The sequence below is a fragment of the Erinaceus europaeus genome, chromosome X (assembly GCF_950295315.1).
Source record: "Erinaceus europaeus chromosome X, mEriEur2.1, whole genome shotgun sequence".
NCBI classification, from domain to species: Eukaryota; Metazoa; Chordata; class Mammalia; order Eulipotyphla; family Erinaceidae; genus Erinaceus; species Erinaceus europaeus.
The window spans coordinates 120,434,034-120,455,580 of NC_080185.1; the positions used below are offsets into that span (position 1 = coordinate 120,434,034).

General features: G+C 46.0%; 1 protein-coding gene and 1 non-coding gene across 4 annotated transcripts in view; one reads left to right on the forward strand and one right to left on the reverse strand.

Annotated features, from left to right (window-relative positions):
* Positions 1-13,789, reverse strand: part of TXLNG (taxilin gamma) — a 76,312-nt gene extending 62,523 nt beyond the window's left edge. The window contains exon 1 of one of the 3 annotated variants that reach the window (XM_007539116.3): positions 13,616-13,789. In XM_007539116.3, the coding sequence (XP_007539178.1) occupies positions 13,616-13,720 (105 nt within the window). In that variant the 5' untranslated portion in view covers positions 13,721-13,789. Of the gene's footprint in view, positions 1-3,124; positions 3,235-4,521; positions 4,541-13,615 lie in introns of those variants that run through there. The other 2 variants (XM_060182996.1, XM_060182994.1) reach the window with 2 other exon arrangements.
* LOC132535948 (5S ribosomal RNA) lies at positions 8,770-8,888 on the forward strand. Its single transcript, XR_009547671.1, has one exon. It is a non-coding gene; the product is annotated as a 5S ribosomal RNA (ribosomal RNA).
* Positions 13,790-21,547: the final 7,758 nt, after the last annotated feature.

The following is a 21,547-nucleotide window of genomic DNA, read 5'->3' on the forward strand; positions in this document are numbered from 1 at the left end:
TAATACATGCTTCTAAGCTACTAGCATATCTTCTTTGCCTAATCATTTTACCTTGACCTTTTTAATAGTAGGGAAAGAAAAAACATGTGGTTTAGCAATATCACTTGTGGTGAGAAGAAGGTGGTATAGGGGCCATTTCAGAAATGTAACTTGGAGGGCAAATCAACACCCGCTATGGGCAATGCATGCTAATACTTACTCGGATAACACAGGACAGCACTGCTCGTTTATGTACCTTTTCTTTCAAGTAACAAAACTTAAGAGAATTTCAGCTAGGAAATAAAGTGAGTCACAAAAATATATTCTCAAGGTTCAACTCTTAAAGGATGACTTCTGACCTATTTTTATCCTCTTGTAGAAATAAATGCCTCCCTTGGGGGCTGGGACAGTATAATGGTTATGCAAATGACTTTCATGTCTGTGAGGCTCTGAGCCCCCAGGTTCAATGCCTAGTACCACCGTAAAAAAAAAATGCCTCACGTGGGAAAAATATAATTTTCAATGTTGACGAATATTAAATTTGTATGCTATCAGAGATGCTTTAAATAATATATCTCTGATATTAACTAAATGTTACTAATAACCACACTAAACACAAAGGAACTAGGGGGTTAGGGGAGAGGAAGAAGCAAAGGAATTTTTAAAATATTTATTTATTTATTTCCTTTTGGTGCACTTGTTTTTCATTTTTTTATAAATATTTATTTAATTTATTTATTCCCTTTTGTTGCCCTTGTTGTTTTATTGTTGTAGTTATTATTGTTGTTGGATAGAACAGAGAGAAATGGAGAGAGGAGGGGAAGACAGAGGAGGGGGAGAGAGGGACAGACACCTGCAGACCTGCTTCACCGCCTGGGAAGCGACTCCCCTGCAGGTGGGGAGCCGGGGGCTCAAACCGGGATCCTTATGCCGGTCCCTGCGCTTTGCGCCACCTGCGCTTAACCCGCTGCGCTACAGTCTGACTCCGTCATTGTTATAGTTGCTATTGATGTCGTCCTTGTTGGATAGGACAGAGAGAAATGGAGAGAGATGGGGAAGACAGAGGGGGAGAGAAAGACAGACACCTGCAGACCTGCTTCACCGCCTGTGAAGCGACTCCCCTGCAGGTGGAGAGCCGGGGGCTCGAACCGGGATCCTTACGCTGGTCCTTGTGCTTTGCACCACGTGCACTTAACCTGCTGTGCTACCGCCAGACTCCCAGCAAAGGAATTTCTTTGGGGTAGTAGTGCGATTAACACTGATTAGGTCTCAGTAGAGAGCCAGAAAGGGGTAGAGATTAGGAGGCAACTTTGCTAAAATGACGACTCCAAACAGATCCTCGTAAAATCCAAATAAAACCCAAGTCCTCTCTGTAGTTGATGGACTTTGATGGTAATCTCCACACCTATGTCTATAATTAGGTACCGAAGAAAAGTCTTAATAGTTAAGGTTGTGGTCCGGGAGGTGGCGCAGTGGATAAGGCTTTGGACTCTCAAGCAGGAAGTCCCAAGTTTGATCCCCAGCAGCACATGTGCCAGAGTGATGTCCGGTTCTTTCTCCTCCTATCTTTCTCATAAATAAATAAAATCTTTTTTAAAAGATAGTTATGGTAAATTTCATCACATTTTGGGGTACAAATGTCTATTTTGTTGACATACAAAATAATACTGCTTTTCATTGTATTGAAAGCTTTGTCCAAGGGGCGGGGTGGTGGCACACCTGGTTGAGCGCACATGTTACAGTGTACAAGGACCCAGGTTTGAGTCCCCGGTCCCCACCTGCAGAGGCAAAGCTTCATGAGTGATGAGGCAGTACTGCAGGTGTCTCTCTCTCTCTCTCCCTATCACCCCCTTCCCTCTCAATTTCTAGCTGTGTCTATCCAATAAATAAAGCTTTTTAAAAATTTTAAAAAAAGAAAGCTTTGTCCAGGGGCTGGGTGGTGGCACACCTGGTTGAGCGCACATGTGACGGTGCACAAGAGCCCAGGTTCAAGCCCCCTGCTGGGGGAATGCTCTGCAAGTGAAGCAGTGCTGCAGGTGTCTCTCTCTCTTCATCACCCCCTACCCTCTCAATTTCTGGCTGTCTCTATCTAAAATAAAGAAAATAAAGATAATAAAAAAAAGAAACAGAGTAAGGCAGTAGCACAGCGGGTTAAGCGTATGTGGCACCAAACGCAAAGACCAGTGTAAGGATCCCGGCTCCCCACCTGCAGGGGAGTCGCTTCACAGGCAGTGAAGCAGGTCTGCAGGTGTCTGTCTTTCTCTCCCCCCTCTGTCTTTCCCTCCTCTCTCCATTTCTCTCTGTCCTATCCAACAACAATGACAACGATAACTATAAAAATAAAAAATAACAAAGGCAACAAAAAGGGAATAAATTAAATAAATATTAAAAAAGAAACAAAAAAGATAATAAAAAAATTTAAAAAAAAAAGAAAGCTGGCAGTCGGGCTGTAGTGCAGCGGGTTAAGCGCAGGTGGCGCAAAGCACAAGGACCGCCATAAGGATCCCGGTTCGAACCCCGGCTCCCCACCTGCAGGGGAGTCGCTTCACAGGCGGTGAAGCAGGTCTGCAGGTGTGTATCTTTCTCTCCCCCCTCTGTCTTCCCCTCCTCTCTCCATTTCTCTCTGTCCTATCCAACAACAATGACAACGATAACTATAAAAATAAAAAATAACAAAGGCAACAAAAAGGGAATAAATTAAATAAATATTAAAAAAGAAACAAAAAAGATAATAAAAAAATTAAAAAAAAAAGAAAGAAAGCTTTGCCCATATAACCCGTTTCCTTCTGAAAATTACAAATGCATATGGCCACCAAAACGGGTAAGTAAGACGGGCACGCAGAGAGCTCACTGGGCTAGCGGAAACCATCCACACAGTAGAGTACAGCCAGCACACAGGAGGGAGGGACACAGCTGGGCGCCAACTCTACACGTTATGTAAGCAGGTTTGGTTTTGTGTTCTGCTGAGCCTCAGAGGCCTCATCTCTACACCTGGAATGCTAGCTACTCTGCAGGGGACAAGCAGCAAGAGAATACAAACACGCTTCAGGTGCGGAGCAGTGAGCTCTAAATTCTGTCATCTGAAACACAGGTACTTGTCTGAGAAAAGCGTAGAATCTGAACAGCGTATCTGGTAGAAAGTTGCCTGCTACAGTGAGTCAGTCTTCCTCAAGAGTCCTTCCAAAGAAGACAACCACATACGGCATCTGGACTAGACACATACACACCCCTAGATGAAACTTCTCTGGTCGAGAGCCGCACAAATGACACACAAAATACAGATAATGCCTCCCTGTCGCCCAATAAAACGTGGCATGTTGTGATCTAAAAGCCTGGTACTACTACAGGAATGTGCTTCATCTGGTCTGCTCACATCACTGCTTCTTTACCTGCTGGGTGCCCCAAACAGGGGACTGAAGTCTACCAAGGCTGCGAACACAGATGACTGTGTTTTAAGTGGAAGATGGCCAGGCTGGCGAAAACAGCTCACTTGGAGAGGGCACAGCTCTGCCATGTGCACCGCCCGAGCCCAGCCTCCACCACTGAAGAAAGCTTCTCTGCTCTAGTCTCCTTTCCTCTCTCTCCCTCCTCTGCCTCTATATAAAAAATAAAGAAATACGGAGTCAGGTTATAGTGCGGTGGGTTTTAAGCGCACATGGCGCAAAACTCGAGGACCGGCGTAAGGATCCCAGTTCGAGCCCCCGGCTCCCCGCCTGCAGGGGTGTCACTTCACAAGCGGTGAAGCGGTCCGAGGTGTCTGTCTGTCTCTCCCCGTCTTCCCCTCCTCTCTCCATTTCTCTCTGTCCTATGCAACAACAACATCAATAACAACAATAAAAATAACCACAACAATGATAAAAACAAGGGCAACAAAAAAAGGAAAATAAATAAAATATTTAAAAAGACAGATAAATAAATAAGTAAAACAGAAGAGCACCTTGCTTATTACTACTTTATTTCTGCGCTGGCAGAATGGAAACTCAAGTCTGCAGAGAAGGGAAACGGGGCAATGGCTTCTTCTGGTCCCGTATCCTCACCCCACAGGGTGTCTATCACAGAGAGGTTCTAGGAACAGGGAAGGAAGGCCGAGGCCGGGTGTGGCGCACCTGGTTGAGCGCACATGTTACAATGTGCAAGGACCTGGCTTCAAGCCCCAGTCCCCACCTGCAGGCAAAGCTTTGCGAGAGGTGCAGCAGTGCTGCAGGTGTCTGTCTCTCTCCCTGTCTCCCTCTACCTTCTTGATTTCTGGCTGTCTCTATCCAGTAAAAATAATATGAAAAAATTTTAAAGGGACCAGGGGGACGGCACACCTGGTTGAGCGCACATGTAATGGCACGCAAGGGCCTGGGTTCAAGCCCCTGGTCCTCACCTGCAGGGGGAAAGCTTTGTGAGTGGTAGAGCCAGGCTGTAGGTGTCATGTCTCCCTTTCTACCAAGCCCTTCCCCCTTGATTTCTGCTGTCGCTATCCAATAAATAAAGATAACACAAAAAAATAAATAAATAAAAAGGAAGCGGCATGGCTAAGGTTGGAAGAGGACTTACAAAAGTAAAAGCAGTCTAAAAGCAAGAGAAATGGACCTTCTCCTCCCAACACCAGTCCAGCTCCACACACAGGGTACCAATGCTCTCCTCCTTCACAAGAATCCGGCGTCGGCATCAGCCCCATTTCACAGATGATGCAACCGAGTCTCAGACTGAGAAACGGGCATGGGGTTGTGCAGCTGCTAAGTGGCAGAGAGCCAAGAGTCTGGACTCCAAAATCCATTGCATTTACCCACTTGCTACACTACTTATTACTGAAGTGCAGATGAAAGGGAATCGGGCTCCAGACTCAGCTTCAGCCCTTGGGCAAAGCACTTGACCTTGCCGAGCAGTTTGTCCTCTGTAAAGGAGGGCGAGCACAGCTGCCCGGCCTCCTGTGTCATCCCGCTGAGCCTGAAGAGTTCAAGTGTGTGCAAACATACACTGCAAATATGGGGCACTGTGTAAATGTACGGTTTTGTTCAAGCGAGCCAAGCTTCCACTTTTTAAATCCTTCCAGCTGGTTTATTGACCTAATATGAGCTCAACAGCAGTTAAACAATTTTTAACATTCCCAAGCAAATATCTAGTGAGGGAGAAAAAAAAATGGGGGTAGAGGTAGCTGAGCAGCAAAATACATGCCTTCAACACCTGAGGCCCTGGGTTCACCCACTGCACTGCAGAACGAGAAAACAAGAAACAAACACATCGTAAATGGTGAAACAGTGCTTTGGTGTCATTCTCGTACACACAACCTGCCTGAGCTGGGAGTATGGATCGATCTGCCAACGCCCATGTGCAGCGGGGAAGCAATGACAGAAGCCAGACTTTCCACCTTCTGTACCCCATAATGACCCTGGGTCCATGCTCCCAGAGGGATAAAAAACAGGAAAGCTGGGAGTCGGGCAGTAGCACAGCGGGTTAAGCGCAGGTGGCGAAAAACACTAGGACTGGCATGATGATCTGGTTTGAGCCCCCAGCTCCCCACCTGCAGGGGAGTCGCTTCACAAGCGGTGAAGCAGGTCTGCAGGTGTCTGTCTTTCTCTCCCCCTCTCTGTCTTCCCCTCCTCTCTCTATTTCTCTGTCCTATCCAACAACATCATCAATAACAATAAAAAAATTAAAAAACAAGTATGGATCAACCTGTCAATGCCCATGTCCATTGAAGAAGCAATTACAGAAGCCAGACCTCCCACCCTCTGCACCACATAGTGACCCTGGGCCCACGCTCCCAGAGAGATAAAAAATAGGAAAGCTTCCAATGGAGGGGAAGGGATATGGAACTCTGGTGGTGGGAAATGTGTGGAATTTCACCCCTCTTATTCTATGGTTTTATTGATACTTTCTATTTTTATTTTATAAATAAATTTAATTTAAAAAATAAAATAATTAAAACAAAAAAACAAGAGCAAGAAAAGGGAATGAATAAATAAATGGGAAAAAAAAGAATAGGAAAGCTATCAGGGGAGGGGAATACAAAATTCTGGTGGTGGGAAATACCCCTCTTAGCCTATGGTTTTTGTCAGTGTTTCCACTTTATAGATAAATACATTAAAATAATAATAATAAGCCCTGCCTGAGACATTCTACCAGCGGTTTGGAGGGAGGGGGGAATAAGAAGGGTAGCTTCTATGGCACTGAAACTATTCTAAACTATTCTGTATAGTACTGTGGTGCATAGCACCAAAAATGAACGCTGATGTAAATCACAGATTTCAACTAATACTGTCTCCATACTGTCTGACCACATGAAACAAATGCAAGATGTTACAAGATATTAACAAGAGAAAGAGGCACTGGAACTCCTATCATTTCACAAATATTTTTTAATTATCTTCATTTATTTATTGAATAGAGACAGCCAGAAATCAAGAGGGAAGGGGGTGACAGAGAGGGAGAGACCAGTGCAACACTGGTTCACCACTGGCAACGCTTTTCCCTGCAGGTCGGGAAAGGGGCTTGAATTGGGTCCACGCCTACTTTAACTTGTGCTTACCCTGTGCACCACCACCCAGCCTCGTAAATGTTATCACTTATGCTAAGTTTTCTGTAAACATACAACAGCATTAAAAATGTCTATTTAGAGGGCCAAGCGGTGGCGCAGCGGGTCAAGCACAGGTGGCGCAAAGCACAAGGGCCTGCGCAAGGATCCCGGATGGAGCCCCCGGCTCCCCACCTGCAGGGGAGTCACTTCACAGGCGGTGAAGCAGGTCTGCAGGTGTCTGTCTTTCTCTCCCCCTCTCTGTCTTCCCCTCCTCTCTCCATTTCTCTCTGTCCTATCCAACAACAACAATAACAACAACAACAAAGATAAACAACAAGGGCAACAAAAGGGAAAAAATGGCCTCCAAGAGCAGTGGCACTAAGCCTCAGTAATAATCCTGGAGTCAAAAAAAAACCTGTCTATTTAGCTCAACCTGTTAGAGGGCAGAACTAGCATGCCTGGGGTATCAGAGACCCCAGGTTCAATCCCTAGTACCACCTTATACCAAAGCTGAGCGGTGCTCTGGTCCTCTCTCTGGTAAGAAATAACTCTTTAGGGAGTCAGGTGGTAGCACAGCGGGTTAAGCGTATGTGGTGCAAAGCACAAGGACCAGCGTAAGCATCTTGGTTCGAGGCCCCGGCTCCCCACCTGCAGGGAGATCGTTTCACAAGCGGTGACGCAGGTCTGCAGGTCTTTCTCTCCCCCTCTGTCTTCTCCATTTCTCTGTCCTATCCAACGACGACGACATCAATACTAACTACAACAATAAAACAAGGGCAACAAAAGGGAATAACTAAATAAGTAGTTAAAAAATAAACAAGGAATAACTCTAGGGGGTCGTTCACTGACACATCCGGTTAACTGCACATAGTACTAAGCGCAAGGATCCCCACAAGGATCCAGGTTCAAGCTCCCAATTCCCCATCTGCAGGCAGGTTTCAAAAGCAACAAAGCAGGTCTGCAGGTGTCTTTCTCTCTCTTCCCCTCCCCTCAATTTCTCTGACCTGTCCAAAAAAAATGGAAAAAATGGTCATCAGGAGCAGTGGATTCATAGTGTCCGGCACCAAGCCCCAGCAATAACCCTAGAACAAAGATAAATGAACTTTAAATTTTTTTTTTACCTTTTATTATCCTTGTTTTATTGTTGTTACAGTTATTACTGTTGTTGTTGATGATGTTGTCGTTGGATAGGACAGAAAGAAATGGAGAGAGGAGGGAAAGACAGAGAGGGGGAGAGAAAGATAGACACCTGCAGACCTGCTTCACCGCCTTGAAGTGACTCCCCTGCAGGTGGGGAGCTGGGGACTGGAACCAGGATCCTTACGCAGGTCCTTGGGCTTCACACCACATGTGTTTAACCGGCTGTGCCACTGCCCAGCCCCACAAACTTCTTTTTTTTTTTTTTTTTTAAACCAAAGCACTGATCAGCTCTGGATTATGGTGCTGCAGGAGATTGAACCTAGGACTTTGGAGCCTCAGACATGAGAGACTCTTTGCAGAACCACTATGCTATCTACCCCCAACCACAAATAACTCTTTAAAAATACAATAAATCATGGTCTGGGAGGTGGCACAGTGGATAAAGCCTCGGACTCTCAAGCACGAGGTACTGAGTTCAATCCCCGGCTTTCTCTCTTCTCCTATGTTTCTCATTAATAAATAAATAAATAAAATCTTTTTAAAAAATACAATAAATCTTGCTGACTCCTACAGCCATGCCACCATTTTTGGATGGTGACTGGTATTTTGAACCTATCCCTTTTGATCCTTCTCTCTATTCTTGATTTCTAGTCCCAAATTTGCTGATTCTGATACCATGCTGGTGACCAAAATTTCTCTCTGACCTGTGCATTTCACTTCTCATTTGGCTAAGCCCTAGTAAATTTACTACCCCCTTAAAAAAATAAAAGCCCAACATTCTGAACAAATTCTCCTAAGGATTTAGGAACACTTGGTGTTCATAAAAAATGCCTGGTGTAGGGAGTCAGACGGTAGCACAGCGGGTTAAGTTCACATGGTGCAAAGCGCAGGGACCAGCATAAAGACCCTCGTTCGGACCCCTGGATATCCACCTGCAGGGGGGTCGCTTCACAGGCGGTGAAGCAGGTCTGCAGGTGTCTCTCTTTCTCTCCCTCTCTCTGTCTTCCCCTCCTCTCTCCATTTCTCTCTGTCCTATCTAACAACGACAACATCAGTAACAACAATAACTACAAAAATTTTTTAAAAAGGGCAACAAAAGAGAAAATAAATATATATATTTTTTAATTTTAAAAATTAAAAAAAAATTCTATGGCCATACCACCCTGAACATGCCCGATCTCGTCTGATCTCGGAAGCTAAGCAGGGTCGGGCCTGGTTAGTACTTGGATGGGAGACCGCCTGGGAATACCGGGTGCTGTAGGCTTAAAAAAAAAAATTTTAAAAAAAAAGCCTGGCATGGTACTGGGGAAACAGCATAATGGTTATGCAAACAGATTGTCATGCCTGAGGCTCCAAAGTCCTAGCTTCAATCCCCAGCACCACCCTAAAGCAGAGCTGAGCAGTACTCTGGTCTCTCTCTCCCCTCTCTGTGTGTCTCATTAAAAAATAAATAAATAGGGGCCGGGTGGTGGCACACCTGGTTGAGCACACACGTTACAATGCACAAGGACCAGGTTTTGAGCCCCCAGTCCCCACCTGCAGGGGGAAAGCTTTGCAAGTGGTGAAGCAGTGCTGCAAGTGTCTCTCTTTCTCTCTCCCTCTCTATCCCTACTCTCTCAATTTCTGGCTGTCTCTATCTAATAAATATAGTAAAAAAAATTTTTTTAATAAATAAATAGTCAGTCGGTAGCGCAGCGGGTTAAGCGCATGTGGCACAAAGCGCAAGGACCAGCATAAGGATCCCGGTGCAAGCCCTTGGCTCCCCCACTTGCAGGGGAGTCACTTCAGGGATGGTGAAGCAGGTCTGCAGGTGTCTATCTTTCTCTCCCCCTGTCTTCCCCTCCTCTCTCATTTCTCTCTGTCCTATTCAACAACGACAACAACAATAATAACTGCAATAAAACAACAAGGGCAACAAAAGGGAATAAATCAATATTAAAAAATTAAAACATTATATAAAAATAAATCATTAAAATAAAATACTAAAAATGCCTGGTGTGACCCAGGGGTTGACCAGTGGATAAAGTGTTACATAAGGTCCTGAGTTCAATTTCCAGCATCACTTGTGTGATAGGCTCTGGTTCTCTTCTCTCTGTCTTTTAAATACATAAGAAAAATTTTACAGAGTGCTTACCTAGTGTAGTGGCTCTGCACATAGCCTGTGAGGCAGAAGGGCTTCAGATTCAAACCCCTCTCTCACTAGAAGCCAGAGGTTCACCTCTCTGGAGGAAAAAAGTTACATGGCTAGAATGCTTGACAGTGCATATCCCATCCTTTTAAGCCAATGTTGGCCACCAGAACTTTAGATGGGTATATTCTAAATCACTGGCAAATGTGGCTAAAAGGCTTGAAGAATGGGATTTTGAATTTCATTTAGTGGTCACATGTGGCTACTGACTATACTTCTCTTTAAAAAAAAAAAAAAAAAAAAAACCAAAAAGGTATTATAATATTAACTTTAGAAGAATAAAGGTACCTTAAAAGACCATTGAAATGAACGTAGTTATGAAACAATGCCACAATTAGTTGAGTAGGTCAAAAGTGACTAAAAAGATGGTTAAAATAATCTTCAATTGTCCCTCACTTTAAATCCTATAATATAACCTAATAGAGACAAAATAGTCACTTTTCTTTTAATTCCTTCAGTATCTTCCAAGTGTAATTGCTGCTTCCTGAAAAATAGGCCAGAAGTTAAGTCAGAATTAGGATTTCTTTTTCAACATGGGAGCCAAAGGAAGGCAAAATAATTAAAGGTGATTTTTAATATTTTATTTTAGCATGCATGAAGTGGGGGAGGTGTATATGTGTTACAGAGAGGACACAGAAAGACCAGAGCTCTAGCTTATGGTGGTGCTGGGGCAGCATGGAAGTCTTTCTTTTTTTCCTTTTCACCAGAACACTGCTCAGCTCTGGCTTATGGGGGGGGGGGGTTTTGAACCTGGGACTTCAGAGCCTCAGGCATGAGAAGCTCTTTGCACAACCATCATGCTATCTACCCCTGCCTAAAAGTCTTTTTTCATAACCATTATGCTGTCTCCTCAACCTTCAAAGTGATTTTCAAAGATCCAAAAAATTATTTAAGTTAAAAATTCAAAAATTAATGTGTAATCATCTATTTCAATTCCATGACAATTAAAAATTAAAAGGAGACAGAAAAAGAATAAAGGAGCAGAGGGTAGATAGCATAATGGTTATGCAAACAGACTCTCATGCCGGAGGCTCCAAGGTCCCAGGTTCAATCCCCCGTACCACCATAAGCCAGAGCTGAACAGTGCTTTGGTTCAAAAAATAAATAAATAAATAAATACATAAATACATAAATAAAAATGAATAAATAAAAGAGTAAAGAAGAAAGGCAAGTCTGGGTGGCAACATAACCACATGTGTATGGACCCTAGGTTCAAGTCCCCAGTCTCTCTACCTTCAGGGGAAAGCTTCACAAGTGGGGAAGCAGTGCTGCAGGTCTTGGTGTGTGTATGTGTGTCTCTCTCTCTTTTTTTAATATTTATTTTTATTTATTCTATTGATGAGAATTTCACAGGAGGCAGAAAAAAAGGCAGAATGAGGAACTAGAGCACCAGCCTAGTAGATGTGGTGCTGGGGAACTGAACCAGGAGCCTCAGGCATGAGAGTCTGGTGCTCTGCCATTGAGATGTTTTCCCAGCCCCTCTTCCTCTCTCTTTTCACCACAGCACTGATCAGCTCTGATTTATGGTGGTGGGGAGATTGAACCTGGGACTTGAAACTCAGGCATGACAGTCTCTTTGCATAACCATTATGGGATGTGTGTGTGTGTGTGTGTCTGTGTCTGTGTGTGTGTGTCATTTTCTCTGTCCTATCAAAATCATTTAAAAAATAATTTTAAAGGTTTTATTTACTTATTAATGAGAAAGATCGGAGAGAGAGCAAGAACCAGATATCACTCTGGTACATGTGCTGCCGGGGATTGAACTCAGGACCTCATGCTTGACAGTCCAGTGCTTTATCCACTGCGACACCTCCCAGACCACTTAAAACTAATTTATAGGACTTGGGTGGTGGCGCACCTGGTTGAGTGCACATGTTATAATGTGCAAGGACCCAGGTTCAAGCCCCCAGTCCCCATCTGCAGGGGGTAAGCTTTGCGAGCGGTGAAGCAGGTCTGCAGGGGTCTCTCTCTCTCTCTCTCTCTCTCTCTCTCTTCCTCTACCATCCCATTTCTCTCAATTTCTGGCTGCTGCTATCTAATAAATAAATAAATAAATAAAGATAATAATTTTTTAATTTATAAAATTTATTTTAAAACAAAGAAAAGAAAGGAGTGCATGAGGTAAGTAAACAAAACTCAGACATATCCAGTCGTCTTAGCAGGTCAGCACCTCTAAAAGCTAGCTGATTTAAACCTCAGTTTGGAATTCAGACTTTTGGTCCTTAGCCCAGTAGTAGAAAAGGGGACTTATGTCCTCAACTGCAGCGGCTTTGTATCAGAGTCCTCCCCTGGGGGACCTATGAAATCAAACCCTGAGATTTGGCTCCCCACCCTGGGGGACTGAGTGAAGTGTCCAAAGTGACAGTGTGGAATCCCCTGAGTCCGTTGGGTCCACAGCTTCCTTTTCAGTCCTGCAAGCACTGGGTCGGCCTTTCAGAGTACAAAGAGTAGGAGAAAGAGAGGTAACTGAGAAGTGGTAACCCCGGTGCAGAGACACGCAAATACCTGACCTTAGCAACAGCCCTCCCCTCACCCAGAGCTAATTCTTGACACTGCTCTGACCCACGCAAACTGAACCTTTGTTCTACTTTTTTTTTTTAATGTAAGTTCACGGATTACAGGAGAAAACTGTTCTTTTGTGGTGTCGTAAGGAGTGATTTCTCAGTCTATTCCAGGGCGTAATAAGTAACATTAAATAGCTCAGAGTGACCGGGCAGGATGTCCAACAAGTTGAACGGTTCAGTATGTTCCATCGCAAGGAAGTTGAGACAGGGTTTCCACCTTCCCAGCCTCTTTCCCAGAAGTGCTCAGGTCCTGGGCCCTGGAAACTCGGTACCCCCTCCAGTTGTGCAATCTTGGTTGAACTCCACCCACTGACTGGAGAACAAGTGGAATTCTCCCATTCCGAAGGTCTTGATTTCCCTGTATCCCGGGAGACACAGAAAACTCCTTGACGGAGTCAGGTAAGGCAAGGGGGATCTGTCCAGCCTGTCTCCCAGATTAAGAGACCAAAGGCCAGAAAAAAAAAAAAGAAAGAAAAAAGAAAAGAAAAACAGGGGAGGGGGGAGCGGAGAAAGAGCAAAAGGAGGGGGCGCTGGATAGAGAAAGCTGGCTCTCACAAGATGCCACTCTTGACTCTGGAAGCCAGGTCCCCCCAGCATCACCCCTTCACTGCCAGCCCCACGTGTAGCCCGAGGCAGGGCACCCCGGGGCAGAGCCCCTCCCCCCATCGGGGCCTCCCAGGGGGTGCCGAGAGCCCCTCGGGGCCACGGCTGTCTTCCGCCCGCGCAGCGCAGAGGCGGGGAGAGGGGGGCGCCCGCAGCCCCGGCTCCCCTCCGGTTATCTTACTGCGCAACAGCCTCAGCCGCGCCGCCCGGGCGCTCCCCGCAGGGCACCGTGCGCACCTGCTCTGCCTCCCAGACGGCCGGCCCGGAGCCCCCGGCTGCCCCGACGGCCGCATGGTAGAGGGGCGCGGGGACAGGCAGAGCCGCACGTGGCTGTCACACCTGGCGCACCCCAGCCTCGCACCCCGGCCCCCTCGCCCCCGGCGGCGCCCCTGGCCGGGCTCTGCCTCCCGCCACCGCGCGCCCCCAACCCCAACGGCCGCCCCCTCCCTCCCTAAGCCTTCCTGCCGCCCTGCCCTCCACCTGCCCCCGCTGTCGTCACCCCCAGCAGGGAAGAAGGCCGGATGTCCGTCCTGGAGCTGAAGGTAACCAGGGTGATCGCAGAGGTGAACCCCGAAAAAGGCAGTCCGAGCATCCCCACGCGCGCTCGGCAACCCTGTGGACGCCTCCCCAACCGACCTTCTGCCGCGGGCTGCGTCGCCGTCCGCCCCGTCCCGCCTCAGTCGCCTCCTCGGCGCCTCCGCCTCCTCTTCCCCGCGCTGCCTCCTCTACCCGCGTCGCCATGAGGTGACGGCAGCAGCCAAACAAGCGGCCCGACTCGGGGCACGGAACCTCGTAGGGGCTCGCGCCCCGCCCCTCAAGCCCAGCAGCCAATCACCGCGGCCTCGCAGGCCCACGTGACCGGAGGAGGTTGGCCCCCGGGGGGCTGGAGCGGGGTGGGGGTGGGGAGCGCCGAAACCTGGGAAGGGCTTCTGCAGGGCCGAAGGGCGGACAGAGGCCGCGCGAGTCTGCGCCGACTGCGCCCGGGGACCCCGGAGCCTACTACAAGTCCCAGCAGGTGGCGGGGCCGAGGCGGGCAGGCCCGGATCAGGATTGGAGCGTGATGCGGTATTCCGAAAGTTCCCACAGGGCTGCGCTTGCGGCCTTCTGGGAGTTGTAGTTTGATAAGGGGCGGGGGTCGCTCTACCGCGACCAGACAGTATTCTTTATTAGCCTTGCAGGAACACTTGACCAGATTTTCCGGGATTGGGGAGGGAGCGAGGACTAGTTGGCGTAGTTGTGTTTGTGTTGCCGTTCTTCTGACTTGAGTCTGGATGATTTGGGGGAGGAAGGGAAAGGTGCTAAGCACTTGGTGCCTGTGATGTGTTGCAGGATTTGAAGTGTCCGGCTGGGACAGCGGCGCCTCCACCAGCCTGCACGGTCCACCGGTCCCCAGCGCCCGTGGCGGAAAGGCTGCGTCCCCGTCACCTTGGCTGAACCACCCTGGCTCCTGGCATGCTTCTTGGCACCAAGTTGGCGCTCAATACGTGGTGAATGTATCTTGCTTTCTCTGCTCGTCGTTCGGTTCCTTAAAAATTCTTTTTTATGTAACAGAGTCACTTTGCTCAATTGATTTTTTTTTTTTCCCTTGACATGATCGGGGCAGGGCGAGGTGAAGGGAGGAAATTTTCCATCTGATGAAATCGGACCTCCAGCTTCTGGAAGTCACAGCTCATCATGAAATCAGGACATGCTCCTTTCAATAACTTATTATGAAATGATGTGTGAATCCTCTGTCACTTTTCAGAGTTGAGTGGTGGCAGGAGGCAATAATACAATGATATGCTGAAGAGAAATGTTCAATATTGGGGAAATTCCGTCTTTTAATTCTTACTATTTACATGGATTTGGAGGAAAGTACCATTGTTTAATTGGATGGGCAGAACACCTCAGTCCAACCTTGAGGTTTCAAAACTAAAGCAGTGGGAGTTGGGCAGTAGCGCAGCGGTTAAGCGCATGTGGTGCAAAGCGCAAGGACCAAGGACCGGCATAAGGACCCTGGTTCGAGCCCCCGGGTCCCCGCTGCAGGGGCGTCACTTCACAGGCGGTGAAGCAGGTCTGCAGGTGTCAAAACAAAACAACTAAAGCAGTAGTGAGCCCACGCCCAGACGATATAAAACAGATGATCTCAGCCACCGTGTCTCACTCGCTGTCTCAGCAACATACAGAGTGAATCTATGGGTCAGGCTTCTCCTAATTCACACAGGGAACTGAGGTCAAAATGCACGTTAGTTATATTATGATACAACACAACACCTTGCAGCTCCTAAAAATGATAATCATGGGTTTTCCTTTCAGTTCAACCTACACCTTTTTTGTGGTGCTGGGACTCTGACCTACGCTTCATACATGCAAGTATGCAGTTGACCATTAAGCGGATAAGCATGTTTGAGATTGACCCGGAAGGGCCAGCAAAATATGTCACTTGGACAGTGCACTGCTTTGCCATGTGTGGAAGCCAAATGGCCCCTCACCTTGCATTGCCTCTCTGTAGTCTCTCTCTCTTGCTGAAAAAGTCATACTAAGAGGGTGAAGCCTTGGAGATGACAATAAAGAAATAAACCCTGAAAATATACACATCATAGAGAACGTTTTTCACTATTAATAAAATATATATAATATTTTATGCAGTTAAGTTTTCATAACATAACAGAAATATGAATAATTCAGAAAGGAGACAAAAAAAAGAAGTACCATAAGGAAGACAAAGTATTAAATCTTTGAGTGAAGGGAACAAGAAGAACTTTTTTTTTTAGTAAAAGGCGAAAGATTTGTGCGATCTGAAGAGAAACCAGAGTATAAGAAAAATTTTTTTTAATGCCAGTAGCCTTCAAGGTGGTAGAGTGGATGAGGTGTTGGACTCCCTAGTATGAGATCCTGAGTTCAATCCCTGGCATTGCATGTGCCAGAATAATGCTCTGGTTCTCATTCTCTCTCTCTCTCTCTCTCTCTCTCTCTCTCACACACACACACACACACACACACACACACACACACATCTCCTTGCTATCAATAATTTTTTTTTTTTTTGTCTCCAGGGTTATTGCTGGGGCTCGGTGCCTGCACTACGAATCCACTGCTCCTGGAGGTTAATTTTTCCCTTTTGTTACCCTTGTTGTTTATCGTTGTTGTTGTTGTTATTGTTGTTGACGTTATTGCTGTTGGATAGGACAGAGAGAAATCGAGAGAGGATGAGAAGGGAGAGAAAAACACCTGCAGACCTGCTTCACCACTTATGAAGCGACCCCCCTGCACGTGGGGAGCCAGGGGATGGAACCGGGATCCTTAAGCCGGTCCTTGCACTTTGCGCCATGTGCGCTTAACCCGCTGCGCTAATGCCTGGCCCCCAATAAATCTTTTTATAAAGGGAGTCCCGCAGTAGCGCGGTGGGTTAATCGCATGTGGCGCGAAGCACAAGTACCTGCATAAGGATTCAGCTCCCGGTTCCCCACCTGCAGGGGAGTCGCTTCACAGGAGGTGAAGCAGATCTGCAGGAGGCTTTCTCTCCCCCTCTCTGTCTTCTCCTCCTCTCTCCATTTCTTTCTGTCCTAGCCAACAACGACAACATCAATAACAACAGTAATAACTACAACAATAAAACAAGGGCAACAAAAGGAAATAAAGAAATAAATATTTGAAAATTTTAAAAAGAAAAAAATCTTGGGAGTCGGGCGGTAGCGCAGCAGTTAAGCGCAGGTGGCGCAAAGCGCAAGGACCGGCATAAGGGTCTCGGTTCGAGCCCCCGGCTCCCCACCTGCAGGGGAGTCGCTTCACAAGCGGTGAAGCAGGTCTGCAGGTGTCTAGCTTTCTCTCTCCCTGTCTCCCCCTCCTCTCTCCATTTCTCTCTGTCCTATCCAACAACAAAGCATCAATAACAACAACAATAATGACTACAACCATAAAAAAAACAACAAAGGGAAAATAAATAATAAATAATATTTAATTTTTTTCATTTCTTATTTATTTATTAAGTATTTATTTATTTATTTCCTTTTGTTACCCTTGTTTAAAAATATTTTTTATTTATTTCGGCTAGAGACAGACGTTGAGTAGTAAGGGAAAGATAGAGAGATGAAACCTGCAACACTGATTCACTTATGAAACTTCTCCTTTGTAGGTGGGAACCAGGGACTTGAACCAGGGTCATTATGCACTGTAGTGTGTGTACTCAACCAGGTGCACCACTACCTGACTCCCCCAATTTTTTTTTTTTAGTGCCAGAGACCCCGAGTTTGGTCCCCTACAGAGTTGAGCAGTACTGTGGGGTTGCTCTCAGATTCAAATTCTACAGTCACCTTGTTAGGGGGTCTGCTTAGGGAAGACAACCCCTTCCCCGGCACCCTGCAGCTGGCCAAAAATACAAAATCAAAAACAAACAAACAAACAAAAAAAAAAAACGCCAGAGGCGCCCCTACACCAAGTACTTCCTGCCTGCCTGATGCAAGGCTATAAAATGCAGATAGATGCAAAAGTGAGTACCTGAAGACAAAGACTGTAAAGACTGAAGATCAGGTTCAGGACCCCTTTAGCCACCCCTCTCTCCTCCCTCCACTCCCCGTCTCTGGTCCATATGCCCCTCTGGCATATGGAATGTGTTTTTTACTTTTTTTTTTTTTTGCCTCCAGGGTTATCACTGGGGCTCGGTCCCTGCATTATGAATCCACTGCTCCTGGAGGCTATTTTTTCCCGTTTGTTGTCCTTGTTGTTTATCGTTGCTGTTATTATTATTGTTGTTGTTGTTAGTATTATTGTTGTTATTGATGTCATTGTTCGATAGGACAGAGAAAAATCAAGAGAAGAGGGGAAGACAGAGAGGGGGAGAGAAAGAGAGACACCTGCAGACCCGCTTCACCGCCCATGAAGAGACACCCCTGCAGGTGGGGAGCCGGGGGCTCAAACCCGGATCCTAACTCCAGTCCTTGCCTTCTGGCCATGTGCGCTTAACCCACCGCGCCACCACCTGGTGCCTGTGTCTTCTACTTTTCTACTCATGTTCTTTCTCTGTCTCAATAAATACTCAATTCCCTAAATATGACTGCCTCTTGTGATTCTTCCAAGTTGAGTACAAAGACTCTCAGAATGAAGCTTGGACTGGAGCTGGCGGTAGCGCAGCGGGTTAAGCGCAGGTGGCACAAAGCACAAGGACCAGCTCAAGGATCCCGGTTTGAGCCCCCGGCTCCCCACCTGCAGGGGAGTCGCTTCACAGGCGGTAAAGCAGGTATTCAGGTGTCTATCTTTCTCTCCCCCTCCTCTCTCCTCTCTCCATTTCTCTCTGTCCTATCTCACAACAAAAACAACAAGGGCAACAAAAGGGGAAATAAATAAATATATATAAAAAGATTATTATTAAAAAAAAAGAATGAAGGTTGGAGGGGACCTTCCCAGTTCCCTCACACTCTCCTTCCTTCAATAATCCGAAAGTTAATGAAATATTTAGAAGGATATTAACCAAAATGATATTTGGAAGCATTTTTTATTTCATAATTTACTGTTTGAATACACGTATTATACAGCACAAAAATCAGTAGATATCTGTGTGTGTGTGTGTGTGTGTGTGTGTGTGTATGTGATGTTGTCAGGTTTTCACCACCCCAGGCCAACTGTTTCAGAGAGAGACAAAGCAGTAAATACACTATATGCACTGTGGTCCGGGAGGTGGCACAGTTGATAAAGCACTGGACCCTCAAGTGCGATGTCCCAAGTTCAATCCCCGGCAGCACATGTACCAGAGTGATGTCTGGTTATCTCTCTTCTATTTTTCTCATGAATAAATAAATATTTTTTTTTTAAAAAAAAGATACTGTAGCACTGAAGCTTCCTCCAGTGTGGTGGGGGCCAGGCTTGAAATGGATTGCATGCACGGCTACAAAGCAGGTGCCCTAACTATGTGAGCTATGTTGCTACCCCCCTAAATTGGTGATTATGTGAACTGGAGTGATAGCTCAGCCTGTTAGAATACTGACTTTCTTTCTTTTTTTTCTTAATATTCATTTACTCAAAGAGACTCTCATACTTAAGGCTACGAGGTCTGAGGTTCAATCCCCAGCACCATCATTAGCCAGGGCTGAGCAGTTGCTCTCGGAGAAAAAAATTTATATATATATATATATATATATATATATATATATATATATATATGAGAGCGGGTAGAAGAGAGAAACAAAAAATCACTCTCTACCACCTCTTCAACTACTCTTTCATAATAAATACATAAATTATTTTAAATTTTGTTTTAGTTTTTTGTCTTTTATTTATTTATGATTGGATAGAGACAGAGATTGAGAGGGGAGAGTGAGAGATAGGGAGACACCTGCAGCCCTGCTTCATCACTCACAAAGCTTTCCCCCTGCAGGTGCGGACCAGGGGCTTGAACCCAGGTCCTTGTCCGTTATAATGTGTGCACTTAACCAGGTGCACCGCCGCCTGACCCCATGCATACTTTTTTTTTTTTAAGTGAAGAAAAGGTCTGGCAAAAAGAGCTCATTTGGATAATGTGTTGCTTTGTCATGTGTAAAACCTGGGTTTGACTCCAGCCCGCACTGCATAAAAGGAAGCTTTGGTGCTGTGGTCTATCTCTTTTTTTAATGTATTTAATTTTTTATATACTTTATTTTTTTATTTATTGGATACAAACAGCCAGAAATTGAGAGGGAAGGGGGGATAGAGAGGGAAAGAGACAGAGAGACACCTGCAGCCATGCTTCACTACTTGCAAAGCTTTCCCCCTGCGGGTGGGGACAGGGAGCTCAAACCCACCTGGGTCCTTGCACGTTGTAACATATGCGCTCAACACGGTGCGCCACCACCAGGCCCTGGTTCTTCTTCCCTCCTCCTCCTCCTCCTCCTCCTCCTCCTCCTCCTCCTCCTCCTCCTTCTTTTTCTTCTTTTTTGTCTCCAGGAGGCTATTTTTCTATTTTCCCCCCTTTTGTTGCCCTTGTTGTTTATCATTGTTGTTTTTATTATTGTTGCTGTCATTGATGTCATTGTTGGATAGGACAAAGAGAAATCGAGAGAGGAGGGGAAGACAGATGGGGGAGAGAAAGCTAGACACCTGCAGACCTGCTTCAGGTGGGGAAGCCAGGTGGGCTCACCGATTCAGGTGGGGAGCAGGGGAAGCCAGCGGCTGGAACCAGGATTCATAAGCTGGTCCTTGCGCTTCTTCATGCCATGTGTGCTTATTCCGCTGCGCTACAGCCCACGCCCCCCTCCCAACCTGGTTCTGTATCTCTAAGAAATAAAAATCAAGTGGTCTGGGAGGTGGCACAGTGGATAAAGCATTGGACTCTCAGCCATGAGGTCGAGTTCAATCGTCGGCACCACATGTATCAGAGTGATATCTGGTTCTTTCTCTCTCTCTCTCTCTCTCTCTCTCTCTCTCTCTCTCTGTGCCTATCTTCTTCATGAATAAATGAAATCTTTAAAAATAAAATTAATAGCATAGCGGGTTAAGTTCACGTGGTGCAAAGCGCAAGGACCGACATAAAGATTCCGGTTCGAGCCCCCGGCTCCCCAACTGCAGGAGAGTCACTACACAGGTGGTGAAGCAGGTCTGCAGGTGTCTCTCTCTCCTCGTCTCTGTCTTCCCATCCTCTCGATTTCTCTCTGTCCTTGCCAATGACAGCAACAACAATAGCAATAATAATAACAACCACTACAATGATAAAACAACAAGGGCAACAAAAGGGGGAAACTTATCTCCAGGAGTAGTGGATTCATGGTGCAGGCACCAAGCCCCGGCAATAACCCTGGAGGCAAAAAAAAAAATTACATTAAATTGGGAGTCCGTCGGTAGCGCATCGGGTTAAGTGCATGTGGCGCAAAGCTCAAGAACCAGCATAAGGATCCTGCTTCGAGCCCCGGCTCCCCACCTGCAGGAGAGTCGCTTCACCATCAATGAAGCAGGTCTGCAGGTGTCTCTCTTTCTCTCCCCCTCTCTGTCTTCCCCTCCTCTCTCCATTTCTCTCTGTCCTATTCAACAATGACGACATCAATAACAACAATAATAATAACTACAACAATAAAACAAGGGCAACAAAAGGGAATAAATAAATATTTTAAAGTTTATTTAAAAATTAAATTAAATTTAAGTTAATAGAAATAAAATTAAAGGGGAGTTCCTTCTAAAAAAAACAGACTCGGTGGTAGCCTGCGGGGGGGCGGCGAGTCTCTTCGCAAGCGGTGAAGCAGGTCTGCAGGTGTCTATCTTTCTCTCCTCCTCTCTGTCTTCCCCTCCTCTCTCGATTTCTCTCTGTCCTATCCAACAACAGCTATAACAACAATAACAACTACAACAAGCGCAACAAAATGGAAAAAATGGCCTCCAGGAGCAGTGGATTCCTCGTGCAGGCACTTAGCCCCAGCGATAACCCTGGAGGCAAAAAAAAAAAAAAAAAGGAGTCACAGGTACATAGAAATATGCCTTATATCTTGGACATCAACTTTTTTTTGAAATTTTTTTATATTTATTTATTTTCCCTTTTGTTGACCTTGTTTCTCATTGTTGTTGTAGTTATTATTATTGTTGTTGTTATTGTACAGGATAGAGAGTAATGGAGAGAGGAGGGGAAGACAG